We start from the raw sequence: 20,079 nt of genomic DNA, 5'->3' as shown, positions 1-20,079 counted from the left end.
ATACTTGGCCGCCGACCCCATCTCAAAATATGTTGTTCCAGGGACCCCCCAGAAGTAAATTTGCGTTAAATATGTTCACTCTGTGGGGTCTTGCCTTAAGCTAGATGCAGAATAGATACATTACACGCAGCTCAGACCCGTTGGCAAACGAAAGGTCGCTCTGCGTTGCTGAACGCGAGGAGCTCATTCGGCTTGATTTTCTTGCAGGTGGGATTTATGGCTCTTTGAAGTGAGCCGAGCCGGATATCTGCGATCCGTTCCTTTTCAAAGAGCCGTTCAAAATACTGACTCATTTTAGTTACTTTTAGTTATTTTGTTACTTTCTAGATTTTGATTATAATTACAAATCACTTCAACCCTATATAGGCCTGCATTTTGGCCATATACATTTCCGCCATTTGAAAATATTAGCCGATCTACAAGCTCACAATGTGTCACGTTGCGACACATTGTGAGCTTGTAGATCTGCTATTTTCAAATGATTTTTCCAAATGTTATTAATTGGAAAACCTGTGAAATGTGACGTTCTGCATATTGAGTACTTTCTATTCAATATGGGGCTAAATGTACTGTAATCATATTTTTGTCTTAGGAATAATACAAATAGTCTACAACACATTATTGAACTCAAGTCTCCATGGCACGAGTAATCAATAGAAAAAAAGTCATTTTGGGGGGTGAACTACTCCGTGCATTTTGATACCAATACTTTAGTGCTTTTACTCAAGTACATTTTAATTACACTTCTACTTGTGTATTTTGTACATTGTAGTAAAGAATGTTTGTACTTTTTACGTGTAGTATTTTGAACGGCTCTTTGAAAAGGAACGGATCGCAGAGATCCGGCTCGGCTCACTTCAAACAGCCATAAATCCCACCTGCAAGAAACTCAAGCCGAATGAGCTCCTCGCTTGCTGAACATACACCCGGAAACGACGTCATTCAGGCACCGGCGCGTGTGCAGTTGTGGTGTTGTTTTGTTTTGTTTCTGTGTTATCCTCCTGGTCTGAACCTCCTAAACAGCACTTAAAATATTGCACTTTTAGGCTCGACGTATTATCGAATTATGTTCTTTTTTAACAGCATTGCACGCTCATTAGGTTAGCTTATCTCCGGCTGTTGCTAGTTGCTACTGTGTGTCGTGCTTGCTTGGCAATGTAAAGTTACACTGACTGACAGCAGTCTGTGAAGGACATTTTAATTTACAACAACAATAACTGCTACAGTAAGTACATTATTAAACGTCAGACGACAGTCGGCACTTAACGTTCAAATTAGCGTATCTTCTACACTTTTAGTGTAAGTATAGCTAGATAACGACGCGTTGTTATCCACCTGTTCAGCTGGTTTCATATATGGCTGGAAACAGCCTGGGACTCATCAGGCTGTTGAAGCAAAGACTTCTAAAATTCTGCTCTGGAAACCAAACCTCACTGCTGGTGTTGAGTCCGGTTGTATTGTGAGTATTGAGGATTCAAGTCATTTCATATAATATTAAGTCCCCCTAACTCATAATTCTACCTTTCCTTGTCTGCATGGGTTGTTCAAGTATTTTTTATGAATTCAAAGTAACGGTATACATGTTTCCCTTGAACTGTTCTCCGTTTGCAGAATGACTGCATTCACAGACTTTGAGCCACTTGCAAAGAGATTTAAGTTTGAATTGGGTACCCAGAAATATCTACCAACTTTTCTCAAAGGTAACCGGAACATAGAACTCTGATATGCCCAACCTATTCAAAATCATATAGGCCTATATATTTTTTATATTTCTTTGTGTACATATTTTATTTAATTTTTATTTAAAGAAAATCTTTATACATATATAATTTTATTCACAGCAAAATCACATCTGCGTTTATGTATCCAATAGATAACAAGACAGTGGAAGAAAGGAGAGAGAACATCAAACAACTGGCAGGAATGGATAAGCGGTCAAAGAGTGGACAAGCAGGTCTGCGTGGTGTCCGCACTAAGGATTCACAACACAGAATGGGCCCCAGACAGCAGCACAAGTTCAAGAATACTCTTGAAAGCTGGCTCCTAAAACCCACAGCAGTTCTGAGCACTGTCGAGGCGTGCAGCGACTTGAACGAACCAGAGATGACCGACGCCGGCGGCTCTGAATGCACCTCAGCAGCATGTTGTCCAGACACAGAGAGCCAGAACAACCCCTGCCACCCCTCTGAAGTAGGCCTGATTACATAGTAGCCTAATCGCAATTTTATTATTTGAGATAATCGACCAATGGACCCTTCGCTAAACCCACACAAAGCCGTGCTTCTCACTCATGCACGAAGGATTTTCCACACGTAAATAATTGATCATTTCAAAATCAAAATGTTTTCTCTTTAAAATATATAGGGGCTTTTACTAGTACTATGCAAAAAACATCATAACAGTCAGAAATAAAACATTTTACAGTACTCAATTCATAGACACATGTAGCCTATGACATACAATGGGCTACTATGCAAAACATAATATAAAAAATAGAAATAAAAATGAAAAAGATGTACAATAAACAGTTGGGATAGTTAGAGGGAGAATGCTCGCCCACAATTCATACACGAGTGATTGATACTTTATTCGAAGTTTGCATAGCAAAAGGTTCAGGACAGTACAGTTCACTGATACAAGGTCAACTAAAAAGATAAAGACCATAAGAAATCGGTTAGGATTGTTTGCATTGTGGTCCCATGTAACAACATGAATCTAAAATGTGTACACCAGAGTCACCAGACCAGTTAGGGACAGAGAGAATTTGGACCAAAATATGAGCATTCCACCTGCCTGGGCTGGAATGTTGTGTGACATCTGCGGAATGCTGTCTGGCTGGTATTTCGCGCAGTAGATAGTAAATACGAAAGTAAAAGTCAGACTCGAGTCAGTCTTGAGCTAAAGCAAGGTCGGGACAGGTGTTGTCATGGACGGGACGACGAGAGACCTCATGATGGTAAGAAGACTACATATAGTAACAACAAATGGACGAACACATTAGTATAGCCTACTTTAACGTGCGGAATCCGAAACGGCAGCGGCAGCGCTGTCACTGTGGTTCCGTATTTCTGTTGTGTTGAACTTTGGAACTTGGGCTTAGCCTTAGAAGTTATGGACTGTCTCCAACTCTCCATGTCCATGACATTATTTGCTATCAAAACATTAACAGCCTAAACTACACGTGTGCTTATACGCTCATACGATTAATAGTGATTGATGTAGCATGCGAAAGTATTGGCGTTAACACACACATCAGCATCATATCACTGCGGATCTGTATATGGTTTCGTTTTATATGATTTTAACCTTTGTTACGATTACGGTGATAGCGTGATAAGTATTATTGCCGTCACCTGGGCGCGTGAGTAACGTGAGTGTTGTAACTATCCCGACGTTATGCTGTGTAGGTATATGTTCTACAACACAGTCATACAGCCTAGAGCAGTTTGAGTGCAGAATGCATATTTCAGCTTGGGAAAAGGGGTGAAAAATATGGTATATAGTCACCATCGCGTTATCGTGACAGACAGTCCAATTATTAATTGATTAATGTTGCAAAATGCAAATTATTGTGTGCGGCTGTGTCTGTGCGGGCTAAAAACATTGATAGCTCAGGTAAGTCAACTGAGGACGGAAGAATGCCATTGCCAACCCAAACCCATGTATATGTTAGCTTAGCAACGGTTGCTAAGCTAGGATTGGACAATCTCTTGGGGTGGGATTTAGCGAAGGTCCATATTATTTTCTCCAAAAATAAATGAAATAGCAGATCTACAAGCGACAAGATCTTTGTCACTTGTTATAAGCTTGTAAATCAGCTATTTATGTCCTTTTTTTTAAATAGCCTATATGATTTTTATAAATGTGTAAGTAGGCCTAGTAACTTTTGGTCATTTTATCGTCTAATCAGGCTTTTATGAACAACCTGGATACTTGAATTTGCTTGATTCATTAGATATTTGAAGTAAATGTTATCATGGGTCCTCCCAGTCCAGGGCGCGAGTTTAGAAACTCTAGGCTTGCTAAGGGAAACCACGCCCCGCACTCATTTTTGAAGCTTGTGATTGGCTGAACTGGAGGTTGGGAGCGCTCCGTTGTAGTCATTTGGACCGCGCGAGGTGCACCAAAACCCAATTATCATTGCGTTTATCGTGCGCTTGCCCAGGCCGTAAATAGAACGATTGCATTCACCACGGCTTCGTAACTCGCGCGGCGCTCCGCCGGCCGCGCGGCCCTGGCCCGCTCTTCGCGGGCACTCGCGCCTGCGGCGCTCGGGTGCGAAGAGCAGGACCAAGGTCCGCTGTCCTTCGCGCAGATTGCAATGTCGTGGACAATAACTGAAAACGAGCGCTCCTTCCCTTAGCAAGCCTAGAGTTTCTAAACTCGCGCCCCTCCCCATACACACCCATTGTAACTTCAAAACTTCATAGCCTTTAGGGGCTACATAGCTAAATGGTTAGGGAGCCCGCCTGGGGAACCGGATCCCCAAGTTCGATTCCAGGCCAGGGTAGCAATGTCGATGTGTGTCCCCGAACAAGACTCAGGCTCACACGCGAATCAGCTGGGTTGGGCTGAAAATACAGAATTTCCCTTGCAGGAGAAAATGAGTATCTATTATTATTTTAAACTCAATTTTAACTATAATAGATTCTTAAAAAAACAAACAAAAAAGAATATAATTTTTTCTGGTGACTTTTAATACGTGAGCTGGCTGTTTTTTCGATGACGTTTTTCATTTATTTTTAATATTTCTTTTATTGTATTATTTTTTTCCATTTTCCCAAAGAATTATTAAAAATAAATGAAAAAAGTTATCGGAAAAAACACGGCCAGCTCACGTATTATGAGTCACCAGAAAAAATAATGGGTGTTTTTTTTATAAATCTATCATGGTTAAAATGGAGTTTGAAGTTACAATGGGTGTGTATTTGGAGGAGCCCTGGACGGGAAGGGCCTGAAAACATTTACATCAAATATCTAAATACTGAAAGCAAATTAAAAACTGTCCAGGGTGAGGGTGTTCATAAAAGCCTGATAAAGACGATAAAATTACCAAACTTTCTTTTTTTTCTTTTTTGAGTGAAATATCCCTTTAAGTATTTGTCATATCTGCCCAGTGCAGTTGGTGATTATGAAGCCTAAAAAAAAAGAAAAAACAGAAATAAAAATTGTTGTTCCAATGCCAAAAAAACAAAATTAAATCGTTTATCACAATCATTTGTGTGACAACTAATTGTCAACTTAAATTTCTAATCCTGACAGTTCCCTGAAGAGCCTGCTGTCAATGACCGGGAGGAAGGTGCCCGGTCACCATGTGACCACAGGAAGGATGAGGAGATGGAGGTCACTCCAGGGGACAGTGAGAGGAAACCAAGCGACTGGGACAGTGAGAGGAAACCAAGCGACTTCTATCAAGGCTTCAGTTCCTCCGAAGCTTGCAGAACTGGAAACAGACGGGGCAGTCATGAGGAGCCTCCAGCAGAGGGACGAGGAGGTGGAGGAGGCAGACCTGGAATCGGATTCAGACAGGGCAGTCATGAGGATCCTCCAGCAGAGGGACGAGGAGGTGGAGGAGGCAGACCTGGAATCGGATTCAGACAGGGCAGTCATGAGGATCCTCCAGCAGAGGGACGAGGAGGTGGAGGAGGCGCGAGGAGTCACGTCCCTGAAGACAACGTCACATGGCTGGGAACCCCCATCAATGAGCTTAGAAAGAATGGCCAACCCCTGCCTCGGTTGACTGCTGGCCATCATCACACAGTCATGATAAGGGTTTGAACACTTTCTACTCCTTATGGGACTTAAGTATAAAAAATATAATTGCCCCAAAGGTAAATTCCTAATCTGTTTATATCAGTTAGGGCCAGACAATATCGTCCCTTTTAAAACCAGTATGAACGGGATTGAGTCAGTAACTCAACTAAATTGATCAAATTTGATCTTTTTCAATAGCTCTCACGATCTCCTTAAATTCACCAATAGATATTGTGTATTTGAAAAAGAAATCTCCTTTCATTTTATATTACTGTTGCAGGCAAGGATGATACCCTCACTTTTAGGAATTATACCATTTGGAGCACATTATCACAATATCAAGATTTGTGATCTAAAGCCCATATTTGATTTTTTTTTTATATATATATTTTTGGATTTACCCGACTGTAAACCACAAACTAGTCATTTTTAATCTGTCAAATTGTTAATGCAATCCCCTTGACAATGTTTTAATGTTATCTGCTCCCTTTGTCTGCTGAATATTGCTTGTATGGACTTAAACTGTTGTTCCACAAACTGCTGGAGATATACTGTTTTTCCACTTTCCATAAGTATTATGTCTTATAATTCCTAATATATATGAGTTAAGTAAAACAATCTAACTCAACAAAATGAGGGGGGAGTACATTAAGACTTAAATTAAAAACTTCTATTTTGTGGTTTACAGTCTGGTAAATCAAAAAAAAAATCCGGACTTAGACTGTTATTCGTCTCAGGTACTCAATTAATAAAATTGCAATTTTTGCAATACTATCAGAATTTATGCATAACAAAGACGGGATAACTTACTCTGCGAGTTGAAGAGCAGCCTGTAAACACACATCCTTCTGTTCCATCAATGCTGCCTAGTAACCCCTCAATCTAATTTCATATCACATTTAGAAATGTGTGCTTTATTCTCATACTTCATCCATAATAATAATAATAACGCTACTTGTGCTGTTTGTTTTATTTTTGTATGCCATATTCACACTTGACAGACGGACCTTCTTCAAGATGGCAAAGTTCCAGCTCCATATCCCAACCACTTCCAGGATCTTTGGGATGATCATCATGTGAAGATGCCCTTTTCAAACAGGAACCTGTTTCCAGTGGGAAATCAGGTATGTTTTAATTATATGTTCTAATGACAAGCCTGACCGCATGTCGTGGTTTAGACTCTCGATCACAACAACCTTTGCTGCATGTCACTCCCCTTCCCTCTCCCCCCATTTCCTTTCAGACTACTGTAATCTGTCATTAAAGGCAAATAAAACTGCTTTGTATTATAGAAGAACGACAATTGTTATATATAGCCTGCTTATAGACTCAGTGTGAACTTGAAATATTTGTCATAAATAAGTAACAATCAGATTATGGAATGTATTATGAGTGTCTGGTTTAAGGTTTACCTTTTTATTTGAATGTAAATGCAGACATTGATTATGGTGCTTTTACAGGAAGCCAAAAGATGGGTACTGATCCAGGAGTCTTTAGTTAGAGTTAAATTTACAGGCTCACAAGATGTGAAGGTAAGTTTGGCCAAAGTCATAATCATGAGAATGTAATTACTTCAGCGTTAACTTAACTTTATTTTAATGTATTGTACTGTGATGAGAACTGTGACAATTGACTGTTGTAGCAAGATGCAGCCATAAGATGGCACCATAATACCAGAAACTATATGAGGAAAGATGATGCCCTTTCTTATTTGAGAATTTGGATATTTCCAAACTATTCATGCTTTCTTACTATATAAATACTATATAGTATAAATATTATAATTCAATTGAAAAAGAATGACTCATGTGCCTTTTACATTTTATTAGCAAATTGCAATATATTTCTACAATATTTGTTTCTTACAGAACGCAATATTGAAATACAATACTGCACATGCCAAGAATTGGGACTTCACAGCATTGCATTCGTACTGCAAGGTGAGCACCAGATATACACAATATACTGTATATACAGCATATATATGATCTAATATATATATATATATATATATATATATATATATATATATATATATATACATATATAAATGGAGCAGCAATCACTGGGAAAGGATGATTTAATTAAGGCAAACATGCATGCACAGACCGACACACACACACACACACACACACACACACACACACACACACACACACACACACACACACACACACACACACACACACACACACACACACACGAACACACATGAATGTCGTCCAGACTAATGACACATTAGGTGTCCAATCATGGCACTTAGATTGCCCAGCAGAAGGTATCATAAACCAATGTTAGTGCTTCTCACAGCGCTTGGTTCAAAGACGGTGTACAGATGGCTCATTAGCCAGTGATACTGTTGTCCGCTGGAACTTGTGGCAGCCATAGTGATATGGAATGGATGCCTGATTGGACACTGGATTAGATTCAGATTGGCATATGTGTAATAGGAAATGTGAATCAATCAATATCATGCATTCATATTCGGAAGCAGGCTTGGTAGGTTCCAGTCTGCAACTTGGCCGCTGCTGCTGCCAAGAGAGGTGGGTGTTATAAAGAGCTATTTGCAATGTGATACATAGTTAGTGGTCAAACATGTTAAAACACTAAACACTTTGACATAGCCTATGACGAATAGCGGAAATAACCGATCCACAAGCTCACAATGGATTGCAATGACATTCCCAAAATAGGGATGCCAATTTGAAAGTGGTTAATTTGAAAGTGGTTAACTTACAAATAAATCTGTGTTTATTTACTTTCTATTTATTGGAAATGTGTGTTTCTTCCAACACACAATTTTGCCAAGATTGTGGGTATAGGGTTGGGTGCGTTGTTATCATCAGTTTTGGTTTGCTAACAACATATGCTCCAGGTAGTGTGGTGCACACTGAACACACATGCTCAGTCTTAACGCCATAAATATAAGTGTTGACTCTTGACTTGTGGAGGCGTGTAGGTTGTGTGTGTAGTGTGTAATATGAAAACAAAAGAATAGAATTAATTCTATTCTCCACTCTGCTTCTGTAGTTAATAGTGTAGTTAATACCGTTTGGCCTGTAGATCATTGTATCCCACTGGGAAACCCTTTCCAGTTTGTTCAAAACGAAACTGAAGAATATGTTGAAATATTAACTTTGCGTGAATGTCTTAGCCAATCCAAGCGACAATTGTAGCCTAGTATAAAGCTCTATGTTTAACCCTGCATATGTCTCATAATTCAGCATTCATAGAGGGTCACTGTGGCTGGTGTTTGTGTGTCTACTGTCTGCCTGTTGCATCCCTACTGTGTTTTACACTACACTCAGACCAAAGTACTGTAACTTATAGCTCATGTGGTACAGTATATAGAGGATAAAGAGTTCAGTTATTCTTTAACTAACTAGTAAAGTGTTGTAAAGGCACCCACTACACAGTGTTGTTGACTCAAATGATCTGAGATACCAACACAACACTGCAGACAGTGTATTTACTCTTTAAAATGAGAAAACACGAAAAAACAAAACAGTACTACAGATAATAAAAGCTGTATATTTTCCTCACTGATGAGATGATCCAAACATGTTCCACAGACATGACTTTTATAAGCCAGTTGAGTAAGCGCTCTAGCCATTCCAGTTCTGGACATGGTGACTCTCATGATGTCCTCTGCCCAATTCCTTACTGACAACACCAACCCAAGTGGATAAATCGAATAATCTGCGTATCACAATATCAAACTAGTAAGACGCCTCAGGGCGACATGCGCCAATTCTTTGCCATCTGGCCAGTGATGTATATCGTACCAGTTGCCCATATCCATATATGGAGATCCATGTACATGGAGATCCATGTATATATGGAGATATGCTGTGAGAGCCCAAGCATGCTTACTCAGTTATTTGTTATGTGAAAGTCCTATGATGTCTGACATCTGACATCATACCCTTTTATGTCCATACATGGAGAGTGTAGAACAGATACTATGGGCTGTCTTTGCCATCTGTCTATATGTGGCCTCCATATATGGGCATTCCCATATGAAGTCCTGTTAGATATGGGCTTAATATTGATGACATCAGGGAACTCCATATATGGGCATAAAAGGGATTCTGTTAGTGTGCCATCACAGTGAAGCCAGAGCGGCAAACCCATTCTGTTAAGAGTGGTTCCCCTGACATCACAGTGATGTCAGAGGCAGAGCATGATGTCAGAGCGACAAACCCATAGACCTGTGATGTCACAGTGATGTGTCAGGCGTGACCTACAGAGATACGTGGACAAGATGTGCCGGTTTTCATAGTTAACTGCGACCTACAGTCGCAATCATGGTCGAAGCTTATTGAATTTAATAGGTGAAAAGAGGCTTTTGAAACATTTTGGATAATAGAATATTGAACGTTCTGCTATTAAAGCTCTGCTTTGCACAGAACCTTTATAGTGACCTGCTATTGGTGAAGTCATTTTATTTTCAGAGCCGAGGGAAGAATTGACCCGGGTGGCGTCATGCCGTCTAGAGCACTGTTAGTTGATTGGCCGTGGCACTGTCGGCAGTCTCTGCACCTGCCCTGTCTGGGGACCATCCATCATACCTTGTCTTGATGTGTGCTGTGTCATCTTATGTGCACAAACACATATGACACTCCCAGGGGAACCGGAATCAACTGGTGAATGGTGATGTTTTGACATGGGTCTCTCAATTAGAAAATCTTCCCGGAGCTTGTAAGAAGAAGGATACATCGTCGTACGAGGGTGTCAGGCGCCAAAAATAGGCGATCTCCAAACTCTCAATGCGTTGCATCCGTTGTACGCTGTGAGCTTGTAGATGAGCTATTTTCCGATTGCAACTCTGTCATACGACGGAGCATAAATTGGGCGTTATTCCCATTCAGGGAAACATGCATGTGGCAAGGTCTCACTGCATCTGGAATGGCATTTCTTTTCCCCCGGTTGATTTTTCATCTGGAGAAAAGATACATGTAATATCTGTTTCTTTTCCCAGTATGTCAAATGTTTTGCTGTCATTTTGCCAGAGAACAGTAATGGATTTTGTGTATGAGGATGACAGAGGTTGCTGCCCCTCAAACGGGAGGTGGGAGTCAAGAGAAGTAATTTAATCTTCTGCCAAAAGGTCACGTTTAGTAGCTTGTCAAGAAATGAAAATGCCTGACATTACAGTTCAGAGACTGTATTATTTCATATTTATGCTTTAAAATAAATTGCAAAGCAGTATGTAATACCATAAATCACATTGGAATGGGGGTTTTAGTGACACAAAACAAATAGAAGTATTGTATTCTAATTATCAGTTGACCTAAAATAATTGTAGAGCTTCATTGTGAGATGTCATAGGCAAAGGTAAAAAACATTGAGTTAAAAGTAGTTAAAGGTGTGACAGATTGTGCAACCATTGAATCTCCAAACATCAGATTATTGGATAATAAATCATTATAACCTTATTGCTGACCACAAAACTGGAATTTGTAGCTTTTGTACCTTTGTGAATAACGGGTTGGGTAAAGTTTACACTAAACTACTCCACTACATTTCCCACTACATTATATATTAAATATTACTCCATACATTTTATGATTTTAAAGGAAAGTCATTGACAGATAATTAAATTAACAGCAAAACTTATCTTTGACACTTTGACACTAATATAAATGTATTTTTATTTTGTATTTTTTTTGCCCTGGTACCATAAATGTCATCGTAGTCAGCACAGCATGGTTTATTTGGGTGTTATATTGGTGTTGCACAGGCACAGACATTTCCCATTGATGAAGATGGTTTAGTGCTTTAGCGTCTTGTCCAGATGTATTCAGAGCTTGTCTAGAGCAGTGGTTTATCTCCTAATTTGCATTAGTAGTGATGACGCTTTGCTTAAGCTGTGAAGGCAAAAACGTGATCTATTGAAAACACTAGGTACAATTCCTGCACATGTATTTAAATGGCAACACAAGGTGCAGTTTGGTCACTGAGGAGCTTTGATGATAAATGGCAGCCCAAACATTGTGTCTCTAAGGAAAAAGCCCAAATGTTTATTGTGTGCTTTGTGTGTTCTTTGTGAATGCATGAAATTCCATGAATCAGCATGGTTTTACACTCACCATGGTGACAATTGATGATGTGTTTCAAAAACTGAGTGCCCCACAACACTGGTTCCCAAACGCGGGGTTGGGACCCATTTGTGGGTTACTGATACATTTTTGTGGTTCCCTTAATTTTTTGTTCCCTACATTTTATTATTGTTATATAGACAATAGCTGGAGCCCTCATCCAATGTAATTTTGACTATGCATGCACCTCATGGTACTTGAGCACCTCAAAGGCATTAAAAACAAACTGATCAGCTTACTAAAACTCACACCTAGGACTCAATGTGATGATATTGAATGTTTATTTTTATTTTTTATCCTACTTTATATGTTGATAAATTAAATACCAAGGACCTTCAAAGGAAACAAGACTGCAAGGACTTTTTTGGGGTGTTCCTTTTAGGCAGGGTGTTTTGACTGTACTTGTGCTGTTTTATATTCAATCAATCAATGAAAAACCTAACCCCTGCTCATTATGCTTGGGTTGAATGGCTCAGGGTAGAGGACAGAGTACAGCAACTTGCAATGGGCCTTGTCTTCAAGATACTCAAGGGACCAGTGCCCCACACGCACAACACCAGAGATAGCTCGACAGATCTCATTCCCCTCAGATTTGTCACAAACATGGGGATGAATTAATTCTACTGTTATGCCACCAAAATGAATAGCCACCAAAAAGTGTGAATCCCTGTCCTCCTTCAAAACCACCATAAAAGAGCACCAACATAATTGCCCCCAATGACTTATACACAGTAAATAAACAACAATAGTATGTCCAGAGTAAAAAGACCAGATTGGGATGAGTCTGAATGTCAGGAAAGAGTAGGGAATGAATGACAGGGCAAGCAGCCTCCTTGAATATTCATCTCTGCAGATGCACCTCATGAATAGTAGAGAATACCCTGACAGACAGCGTCAGATTGTGTTTGGCTCCCTTCCCCTCCGGGTCCGAGCGGCCCAGATATATTGATGGCTATGAGCGTGCAACTGTTTTGGTTTTTGAAATGGCCACTCATCCTTAGAGGCGGTCGCCCGTATTGCTTTATGTCTTTAATCACTTTCAGATTTGCATCCATATTCTGGGCATTATTGGCACAATTATTTGCCTATCTTTAATTTTCAAAATGTGCAGATCTACAAGCTCTCAACACGTCACAATGCAACATGTTGTAACTCAGCATTATTTGTCGTATGCATAAAAGTGCAGTACTGTACATAGGGGATTACCACTTGGTGTTGGAAGGCAACTAGCAGGGGAGAGTCGCTGTGGTAAATCTGGATGTTGGCTGCGCTGGTTCCTTGCAAGCGTCCGACTGCCCCGCCCCCACCCTGCTTGATTACTTTGTCACTTTGACGTGATGTATTAGAGCCGTTTCAAGTCATACGAAATGTTAGTTGACTTCATTTGATGCTCTGTCTGCCGCTGATTTAGAAGCAGCGCTACCTCAGCCAAACCGACCATCCCTCCCCTCTCAACGCCCTGTCACCCAGCGTCATTCACTGCGCCCAGAGGAACAGTTTATGGTGTCAAGCAGGTCATTACTTACGAGTCAGTTTAGTCAGGCCTCCTTTGCCATAATATAAAACGTCCTGGGCTAAATCGCTAGCCAAGGCTGCTTGTCCTGCGGGGAACACGCTGTCCTATCTATCCCTCAGTGTGCCTGGTCATTTGCATCTCTTCCAGGAAGCCTGTTTAATCAGCTGGCATGGCCCCCGCAACCTTGATGAAATTGTTCTGTGATTGATCATTCTGACATTTGGCAGCCAATATGACCGTAAATAAGTGTAGTATACTGTGTATGTATGTATGTATGTATATATATATATATATATATATATATATATATATATATATATATATATATATATAGTCTGAAATACAAGTAGTCTTTTGGCAGCATCGTGAAGTCACGGTGTCATTTGTGCACCGACGATATTGTTACGAATGCACAGCTCAGCTGAGGCCATGTGTTTTTATCAGTACTTAGTCGTGTCTCCTGCATGGCGTTTGGAACCTTACCCGGCTAACAGCCATGGAAACGATCACAGCTGTCTTCTAGCAGCAGCCGTTTTACTCCTAAACACCTTGAACCTTATGCATGTGGGTTAAGGCTTTAATCCAGAACTTAATTTAATGACCAAACGTTTATCTACTCATCTGTAATGGTAGAGTATGTTAATACAATATAACTAGAACATCTGCGGTGGTCTGCCTACTATTCCATTGAGAAATGTAGACCCTGGTGTCGGGTAGAATACCTGCTTCTCCCCTGACCAAACGAGGATGACTTATTGGCAGAGCGGTAAAAATCTGGCTCTCATGCTGGACACCCGGGTTTGAGTCCTGGGTAAGACATCGACGTTATGGATTTCATCTATAAATTTAAGCTGTCGTCATTATAGCAATGGGGCTTATTACATTTTTTTTTGTGTCTTGAATACTGCTGGCATCGTATCCATATCCTGTACACATCCATTGCCAGGTATATAATAACGAATTATTATATAACCCCGGATGTAGATTCTGCCGGGATTTTTCAGTGTTTTTACCTTATCTTCAAGGCTCCATGAACACACCATCGTTCAAATGTAATCAGATTACTTACGGGAATGGACGACGATTCGTCTTTTCTTTCACCCGGTAAAGAAGAATTATAACCGCAACCATCCGTGCTTTTGTTATGGTCCGTAGAGAAGGGCTTGTTTTATCAAGAACACGATCTGGAGATGGATTCTGATATACATCCATTTTCCTGAAAATCTTTCCATTGCTTCCAACAGTGGTGATCATTTCCTGATGATGTCACCTCCCAATGGATTATGGGAATTTGAGTGCAGCGGCTACAGTCACCTCCCAATGGATTATGGGAATTTGAGTGCAGCTGCTACAGTCAACACATAATCTCGCTGTTTTTCCCTTTTCTTTGGCGATAGGTTCCCAGATTGGTCAATGCATGGTTTTGATAACCTGAATTTAGTCGTTTTAGGCAGTAAATGTGTTAATCTGTTGTGTTTGTTTTACGCATCTGTATGCAAAAATCAAACCTCAGTTCGAAGTGGAGCGGTGAATTTGAGCAGCTTTACCCTGTGTGTGTGTGTCTGTGTGGGTGTGTCTAGGCTGCACAACAGTGGGCTTCTCAATCTGTTCCTGAACTTCCTGTTTTTATATCCGGCCACGCACACGTCGTACTAATGAAACATAACACCGGCCACGCACCATTGTACTAATGAAACATAACTCCGGCCACGCACCGTTGTACTAATGAAACATAACTGGCCATGCACCGTTGTACTAAAGAAACATAGCGTGCATAGTGTGTTTGTGTCTCGGCTGCTTAACAGTGCCACTTAGTGACCCAGTCCTGCATTGCAGCTATTTGTACTCTACGGACAGGGTTGAGGACAGGGAGACACACAAACTAGTTTGTAGGGAGCTGCTTCACCGCTCCAAAAATGGTCACCTATGGTCAAATTTAGTATCATGTTGACATGAATGAAAGCTGTCTGTTATCTGTCTTAAGTCGGTAGTTCTCAAATTGAGGTCCTGGACCACCAGGGGTCCTGACTGAGGGGATTCCAAGGGCTTCCCCAGCAAAATGAGGAACAGTTAAAGACTTACCGGAGCATTTCACACATTTTCAACCTTGTCTCCATATAACTGGTCCTCACTAGTGGTCTATTTTTGACAAATGTTGACTAATGTTGACAAATCATGACAAATTGTCTCTTATGCTGCTCCCAGGCACAACATCTTCAAAGGGAGCCGGGACCAAAATACATATCAATTTCGGAGTCCTCCTTGACAATGTTTGAGAATAATTGTCTTAACTGATTAGCTTAGGCAGCTAATAATTTCATGTAATAATGTCAATGCTTTTCAGCAGAAAATAAATAGTAACTCTCACTCTCTCTCCCCCCCTCTCACTCTCTCTCCCCGCTCCCTCCTTCAGGAACTGGAGCCTCATGCTAGAGAAAGTCTGCTGGGTTCGCTGCTGCCACTGGTGATGAGTTTGGCTATGAGAGCCCCTGAGCTTTGTACCAAGGTAACAGTTGTCACCACCAGCCCGGTGGACATAAAATCATGGTCTGCTACGTAAACACATTACAACAGCAGCTTGACCCCAAAGGTCAGGACGTGACAAATGGCAGCTGGGAAATTGTGAGGTCAAGGAGTCTAGTCTATTGGCCGTCACTTAGGAGGTGTTTTATGGCGGTGCTGGTCAGATGGTGGCAATTTGGCCTGCATATGACGAAGGACACCACACATCTGCAACAGGCACAGATCTTCTCAGATCTTCAGATCTATCAGCCACACAGCTAATCACCTGTCAGGGAGAAAATCTACCTAGCACTCAAAACAGGATTACCCACTTAACCCCTGCTTTGATTGTACGATGTCGCATGGTGAAAGAAGCCACAAGCTCACAACATGTCATAAAGCTTGTTGAGAGCTTGTAGATGAACAATTTATTTGGGGCTATAATGACATGCCAAAATAGGGACAAGACAGCTCTACACGCATGCGAACACACACAAACACACACGTCACCAATGTGACGTGTTGTGAGTTTGTAGATAGGCTATTTTCGGCCAAGAGATTTGGTGTAGAGGGAAAACCCCTGAGGGACCCTGGTCAGTGAAGTATATAGAGTTTAAGACTTTCAATTATTTTGTCCGCTACACTGAGCTCCAGTCTATGGCAGACTGTGTTGGAAAGTTGCCGTGTTCGTTTTATGAGTTGATTTCCGCCCCCAGGTCTGAGCGAGCTTGGCAAATATAATGAGACAGAAAATTGTGCAGCTTGTCTTGGATCGATTTAAATGCCACTTCTAGTCCTCACAGCCTATTGAAATGTATGGCCTGTCATTGAAGTGGAGATATGGAGATTAATAGCAGGCCAAGGCAGAATGTGTTCTCTGCAGTGCTCCACCGCTGCCTTCCACAAAATTGGGAACTAACTTGCTAACTGATTTATTTATTATTGGTCAGCACCGGAGAATTACATTTCTGTGGCAGTTCAATCTATAGTCCTTAGTATGGCACATACTCCTCAAACAGTAATTCGCAAAACACTTCCTGCTTTTGAAATGTGACGGCCATGAACTCTAGTAAATGTGAGATTGCCACATCTACTCAATAGCCTTTGTGGCACAGACCCTTTTGTCATTTTGGGATGTTTTTTTATTCAGTGCTGTGCATATTTATAACCCTTTTTCAGACATATGGATCACTGTGCATATTTATAACCCTGCAGCTTATTTATTTATTAAAATGTTTTCAGACATACAGTATAGATCACTTGTGTGCATAGACGGGCCTTGATTGTAATTATGATGACTGATTCGAGAAGGCTAAATGAGTGCCCGAGTGGCGCTGAATTAGCAGCCTGTTTGTGCAACATAATTATTTTGACCTTCTACAATTATTGTGCCTCCCTGAACCCCTCCAGCCGATACCCCTCCTTAAACAAGGGGCGAGCCACTCCATCACCATGTCTCAGGAGCAGGTGGCGTGCCTGCTGGCCAACGCCTTCTTCTGCACCTTCCCCAGACGCAACTCCAGGAAGTCTGACTCTGAATACCACAACTACCCAGACATCAACTTCTCCAGGTAACGCTCCATGCAGTGAAGGAACACGCCTTGTCCTCGTGTGACGTGTCATTACATGACACACTGTAAAATACTTAACCCATTTAGGCCTAGAATTATTGAATGCTTTAACCACTGAAAAATAGCAGATCTACAAGCTCACAGCGCGGAGTGCCACGCTGAGAGCTTGTAGATCTGCTATTTTTGAAAAATCTTGAAAATTAGAATTTTGACCCGATTCTATAAGTGTCTTTTGAATCCTTCTAAGAGTTTTTGAAAAACCTATGTTTCTGTGTCAGCAATCTGGCGAGCCATCGTCAAAGAAAAGGTCCTTTTCACTTAACTGGAGCTCAGTTAGTCTGTTCTTGAGAGACTGCTATGTCAGTGGTTCTCAAACCTTTTCATGTGAAGGACCCCCAAAATGATAATTATTTGGCCACGGACCCCCATCTCAAAATATTTCGTTCCAGGGACCTCCTAGAAGCAAAATTTGAGTTACAATCGTTCGCTTTGAAAATACATATATTCAAAGATTTGCACACATTTTCACGACTTTTTCAAAAATAGCAGATCTACAAGCTCGCTGTGAGCTTGTATATCTGCTATTTTTCACTGGTTTTAAGCATTCAATAATTCTAGTCCTAAATTTTATTAATGTTCTTTTATGTACACATTTAGCATTCTCTGAGCGAAATTAAAGGGGAGAAGCGAGAACTGGATACAAGATAAATAATACGTGTTTTGGAAGTGATGAGACATTGCAGATACAATTGGAATTGAAACTGATCATGGTGAAGTTCTCTCTTGTTTTTTATGTTTACTAAAGAACTGGAGGCCTCGGCCTGTTATAGTGCCAATTCTTTTTGTGTTTAGCAGTTTTTGCTACTGTGCACAGGAATACTACACACACCAGGTCCTTGTGGTTTTGCTGGCTCATTTTAACTTTTTTGCTAAACACAATGTTTGATATAACTCCTCCAGGTTTCATCTAAACCTCATGCAAATCGGTTATTGCTATAGTCATATAATCAAGACGTATCACATTGGCCTCATGGTGGCGCTATAACAGCCCACTTCTCTCAAACTCTTGAAACTCTTGAGCTTAACTCTTACTGTATTTAGATTTAACACAAATGAACCTGGCATCTGTCTACATATCTATAAAAAAATATTTTTAGGCTTTGCATAAGCCTGCAAGGTCATTAAGGCTATGGAAAGCGCTACGGCAAGTGCTACGGGCTAAATTGGAGTCTGAAGAGGTGAGTCTTCAGATTTTGTCCGAAGATTGGGAGTGAGTCTGCAGTTCTAACTGCAATGGGCAGTTAGTTCCACTGTTTGGGAACCAGAAAAGAGAAGAGTCTGGGATGTGTGGAGCATTGTCCCAGATGTTTTAGGGAAGGTTCTGGCAGCTTCCCTTTGTTAGCTGATCAGAGTGAGCGGAACGGGTTCTAGGGTTGGATCAGGCTTTGAAGATATGGGAGTGCCATACCTTTGGTTGCTGTGTAGGCCAACATCAGCGTTTTGTACTCTGTGCGGGCAGTAACTGGGAACCAAAGGAGGGAGAGGAGAAGATAAATGATCTCTTTGTTGTACTGATATAGATTAATAACACAGTATAATGTTAGATATATTACCTTCCACAACAGACAGACATGAAGCAGTGCAGTTACTGTGCAATTGCCGGTGTCTAGAGCCACTGTGTGCAATTTTATTGTCTAATCACGTTACTGAATGCAGTGCAGACATTTCCCTTAGCCTGGAATAAAGTAGAAGCAGCAGTCAAAAGCCCCATGGGACTAATATAATGTGAGACGAGTGCATCGTTTAATTGATTAATTACTCCTCAACCAAGATTTTACAATTTGTCACCTCCTGATTTAGTAGAGGAGAGTTTAGTCGAGGTAAGGAGGATATAGGAGAGAAGGTTCTGCTGGTGGAACTCAACCAAAGTCCGGCATGTTGTCCTAGAAGCACTGGTTTTAACGACAGACTTACCTCAGGGTACTTGATGTGTAGAGGGATGCTTTAACTCTGATATACCTGTTCAAAAGCACTTTCAACCCTGCATCGCAATTTTGGGCGTATCTTCTCCAAAATGATCAAAAACTGTAAACTCTTTCAAAAATAGACGTTCTGCAAGCTTTGAACACGTCACGACATGTTGAGTTTGTAGATTGGCTATTTTTGAAAGAAATGTTGGTAATTGTCATATTGGAGCACAATGCACATTTCCTGATCATGCATTGGAATGATGGAATCATACAGTAGGCAGCATTTAAATGTGTGCATTTAAATAAATACCCAATGACGGGTCTTGGAGAGGATCAAATTACACCCTGTTCGCGCCGTTTTTGTCATCGTGCTTTTCATGCAGGTCATTGGGTTGGAGTATTGTGGAGGACCAGCACTCTTGGTAATAAATCCTTAAAGGCAGCCGGATCAGTGGTCTTGTTTTGACAGATCACTGCTCAGTTGCATCCCCCATCTCTGTGGGTATCGCAGTGTAATTACCTAAATGGAGGAGGGAATTAGATTAACATTGACTCAGATGGCTGCTCCGATAACTGAGAAGCCCATTGGCTGTTTGCCGAAGTCTGAAACCCAACATCCTTTAGTCTACATCAACATTTCATTCACATTTAGCCTTTTCCTGTTA

At 40.9% G+C, this 20,079-nt stretch overlaps 1 protein-coding gene across 1 annotated transcript in view; it reads left to right on the top strand.

Annotated features, from left to right (window-relative positions):
* Window positions 1–987: 987 nt before the first annotated feature.
* Window positions 988–20,079, top strand: part of LOC308303721 (poly(ADP-ribose) glycohydrolase) — a 42,218-nt gene continuing 23,126 nt past the window's right edge. Inside the window, exons 1-9 of the mRNA XM_080748205.1 lie at window positions 988–1,459; window positions 1,612–1,700; window positions 1,874–2,190; window positions 5,263–5,772; window positions 6,756–6,878; window positions 7,215–7,286; window positions 7,623–7,694; window positions 15,785–15,877; window positions 17,284–17,444. Coding sequence (XP_080604331.1) covers window positions 1,356–1,459; window positions 1,612–1,700; window positions 1,874–2,190; window positions 5,263–5,772; window positions 6,756–6,878; window positions 7,215–7,286; window positions 7,623–7,694; window positions 15,785–15,877; window positions 17,284–17,444 — 1,541 coding nt within the window. The 5' untranslated portion in view covers window positions 988–1,355. The remainder of the gene's footprint in view (window positions 1,460–1,611; window positions 1,701–1,873; window positions 2,191–5,262; window positions 5,773–6,755; window positions 6,879–7,214; window positions 7,287–7,622; window positions 7,695–15,784; window positions 15,878–17,283; window positions 17,445–20,079) is intronic.

This window comes from Nannobrachium achirus (assembly GCF_963921795.1).
Source record: "Nannobrachium achirus genome assembly, chromosome: 18".
Classification (NCBI taxonomy): Eukaryota; Metazoa; Chordata; class Actinopteri; order Myctophiformes; family Myctophidae; genus Nannobrachium; species Nannobrachium achirus.
This window is presented reverse-complemented; position numbering and strand designations above follow the sequence as displayed.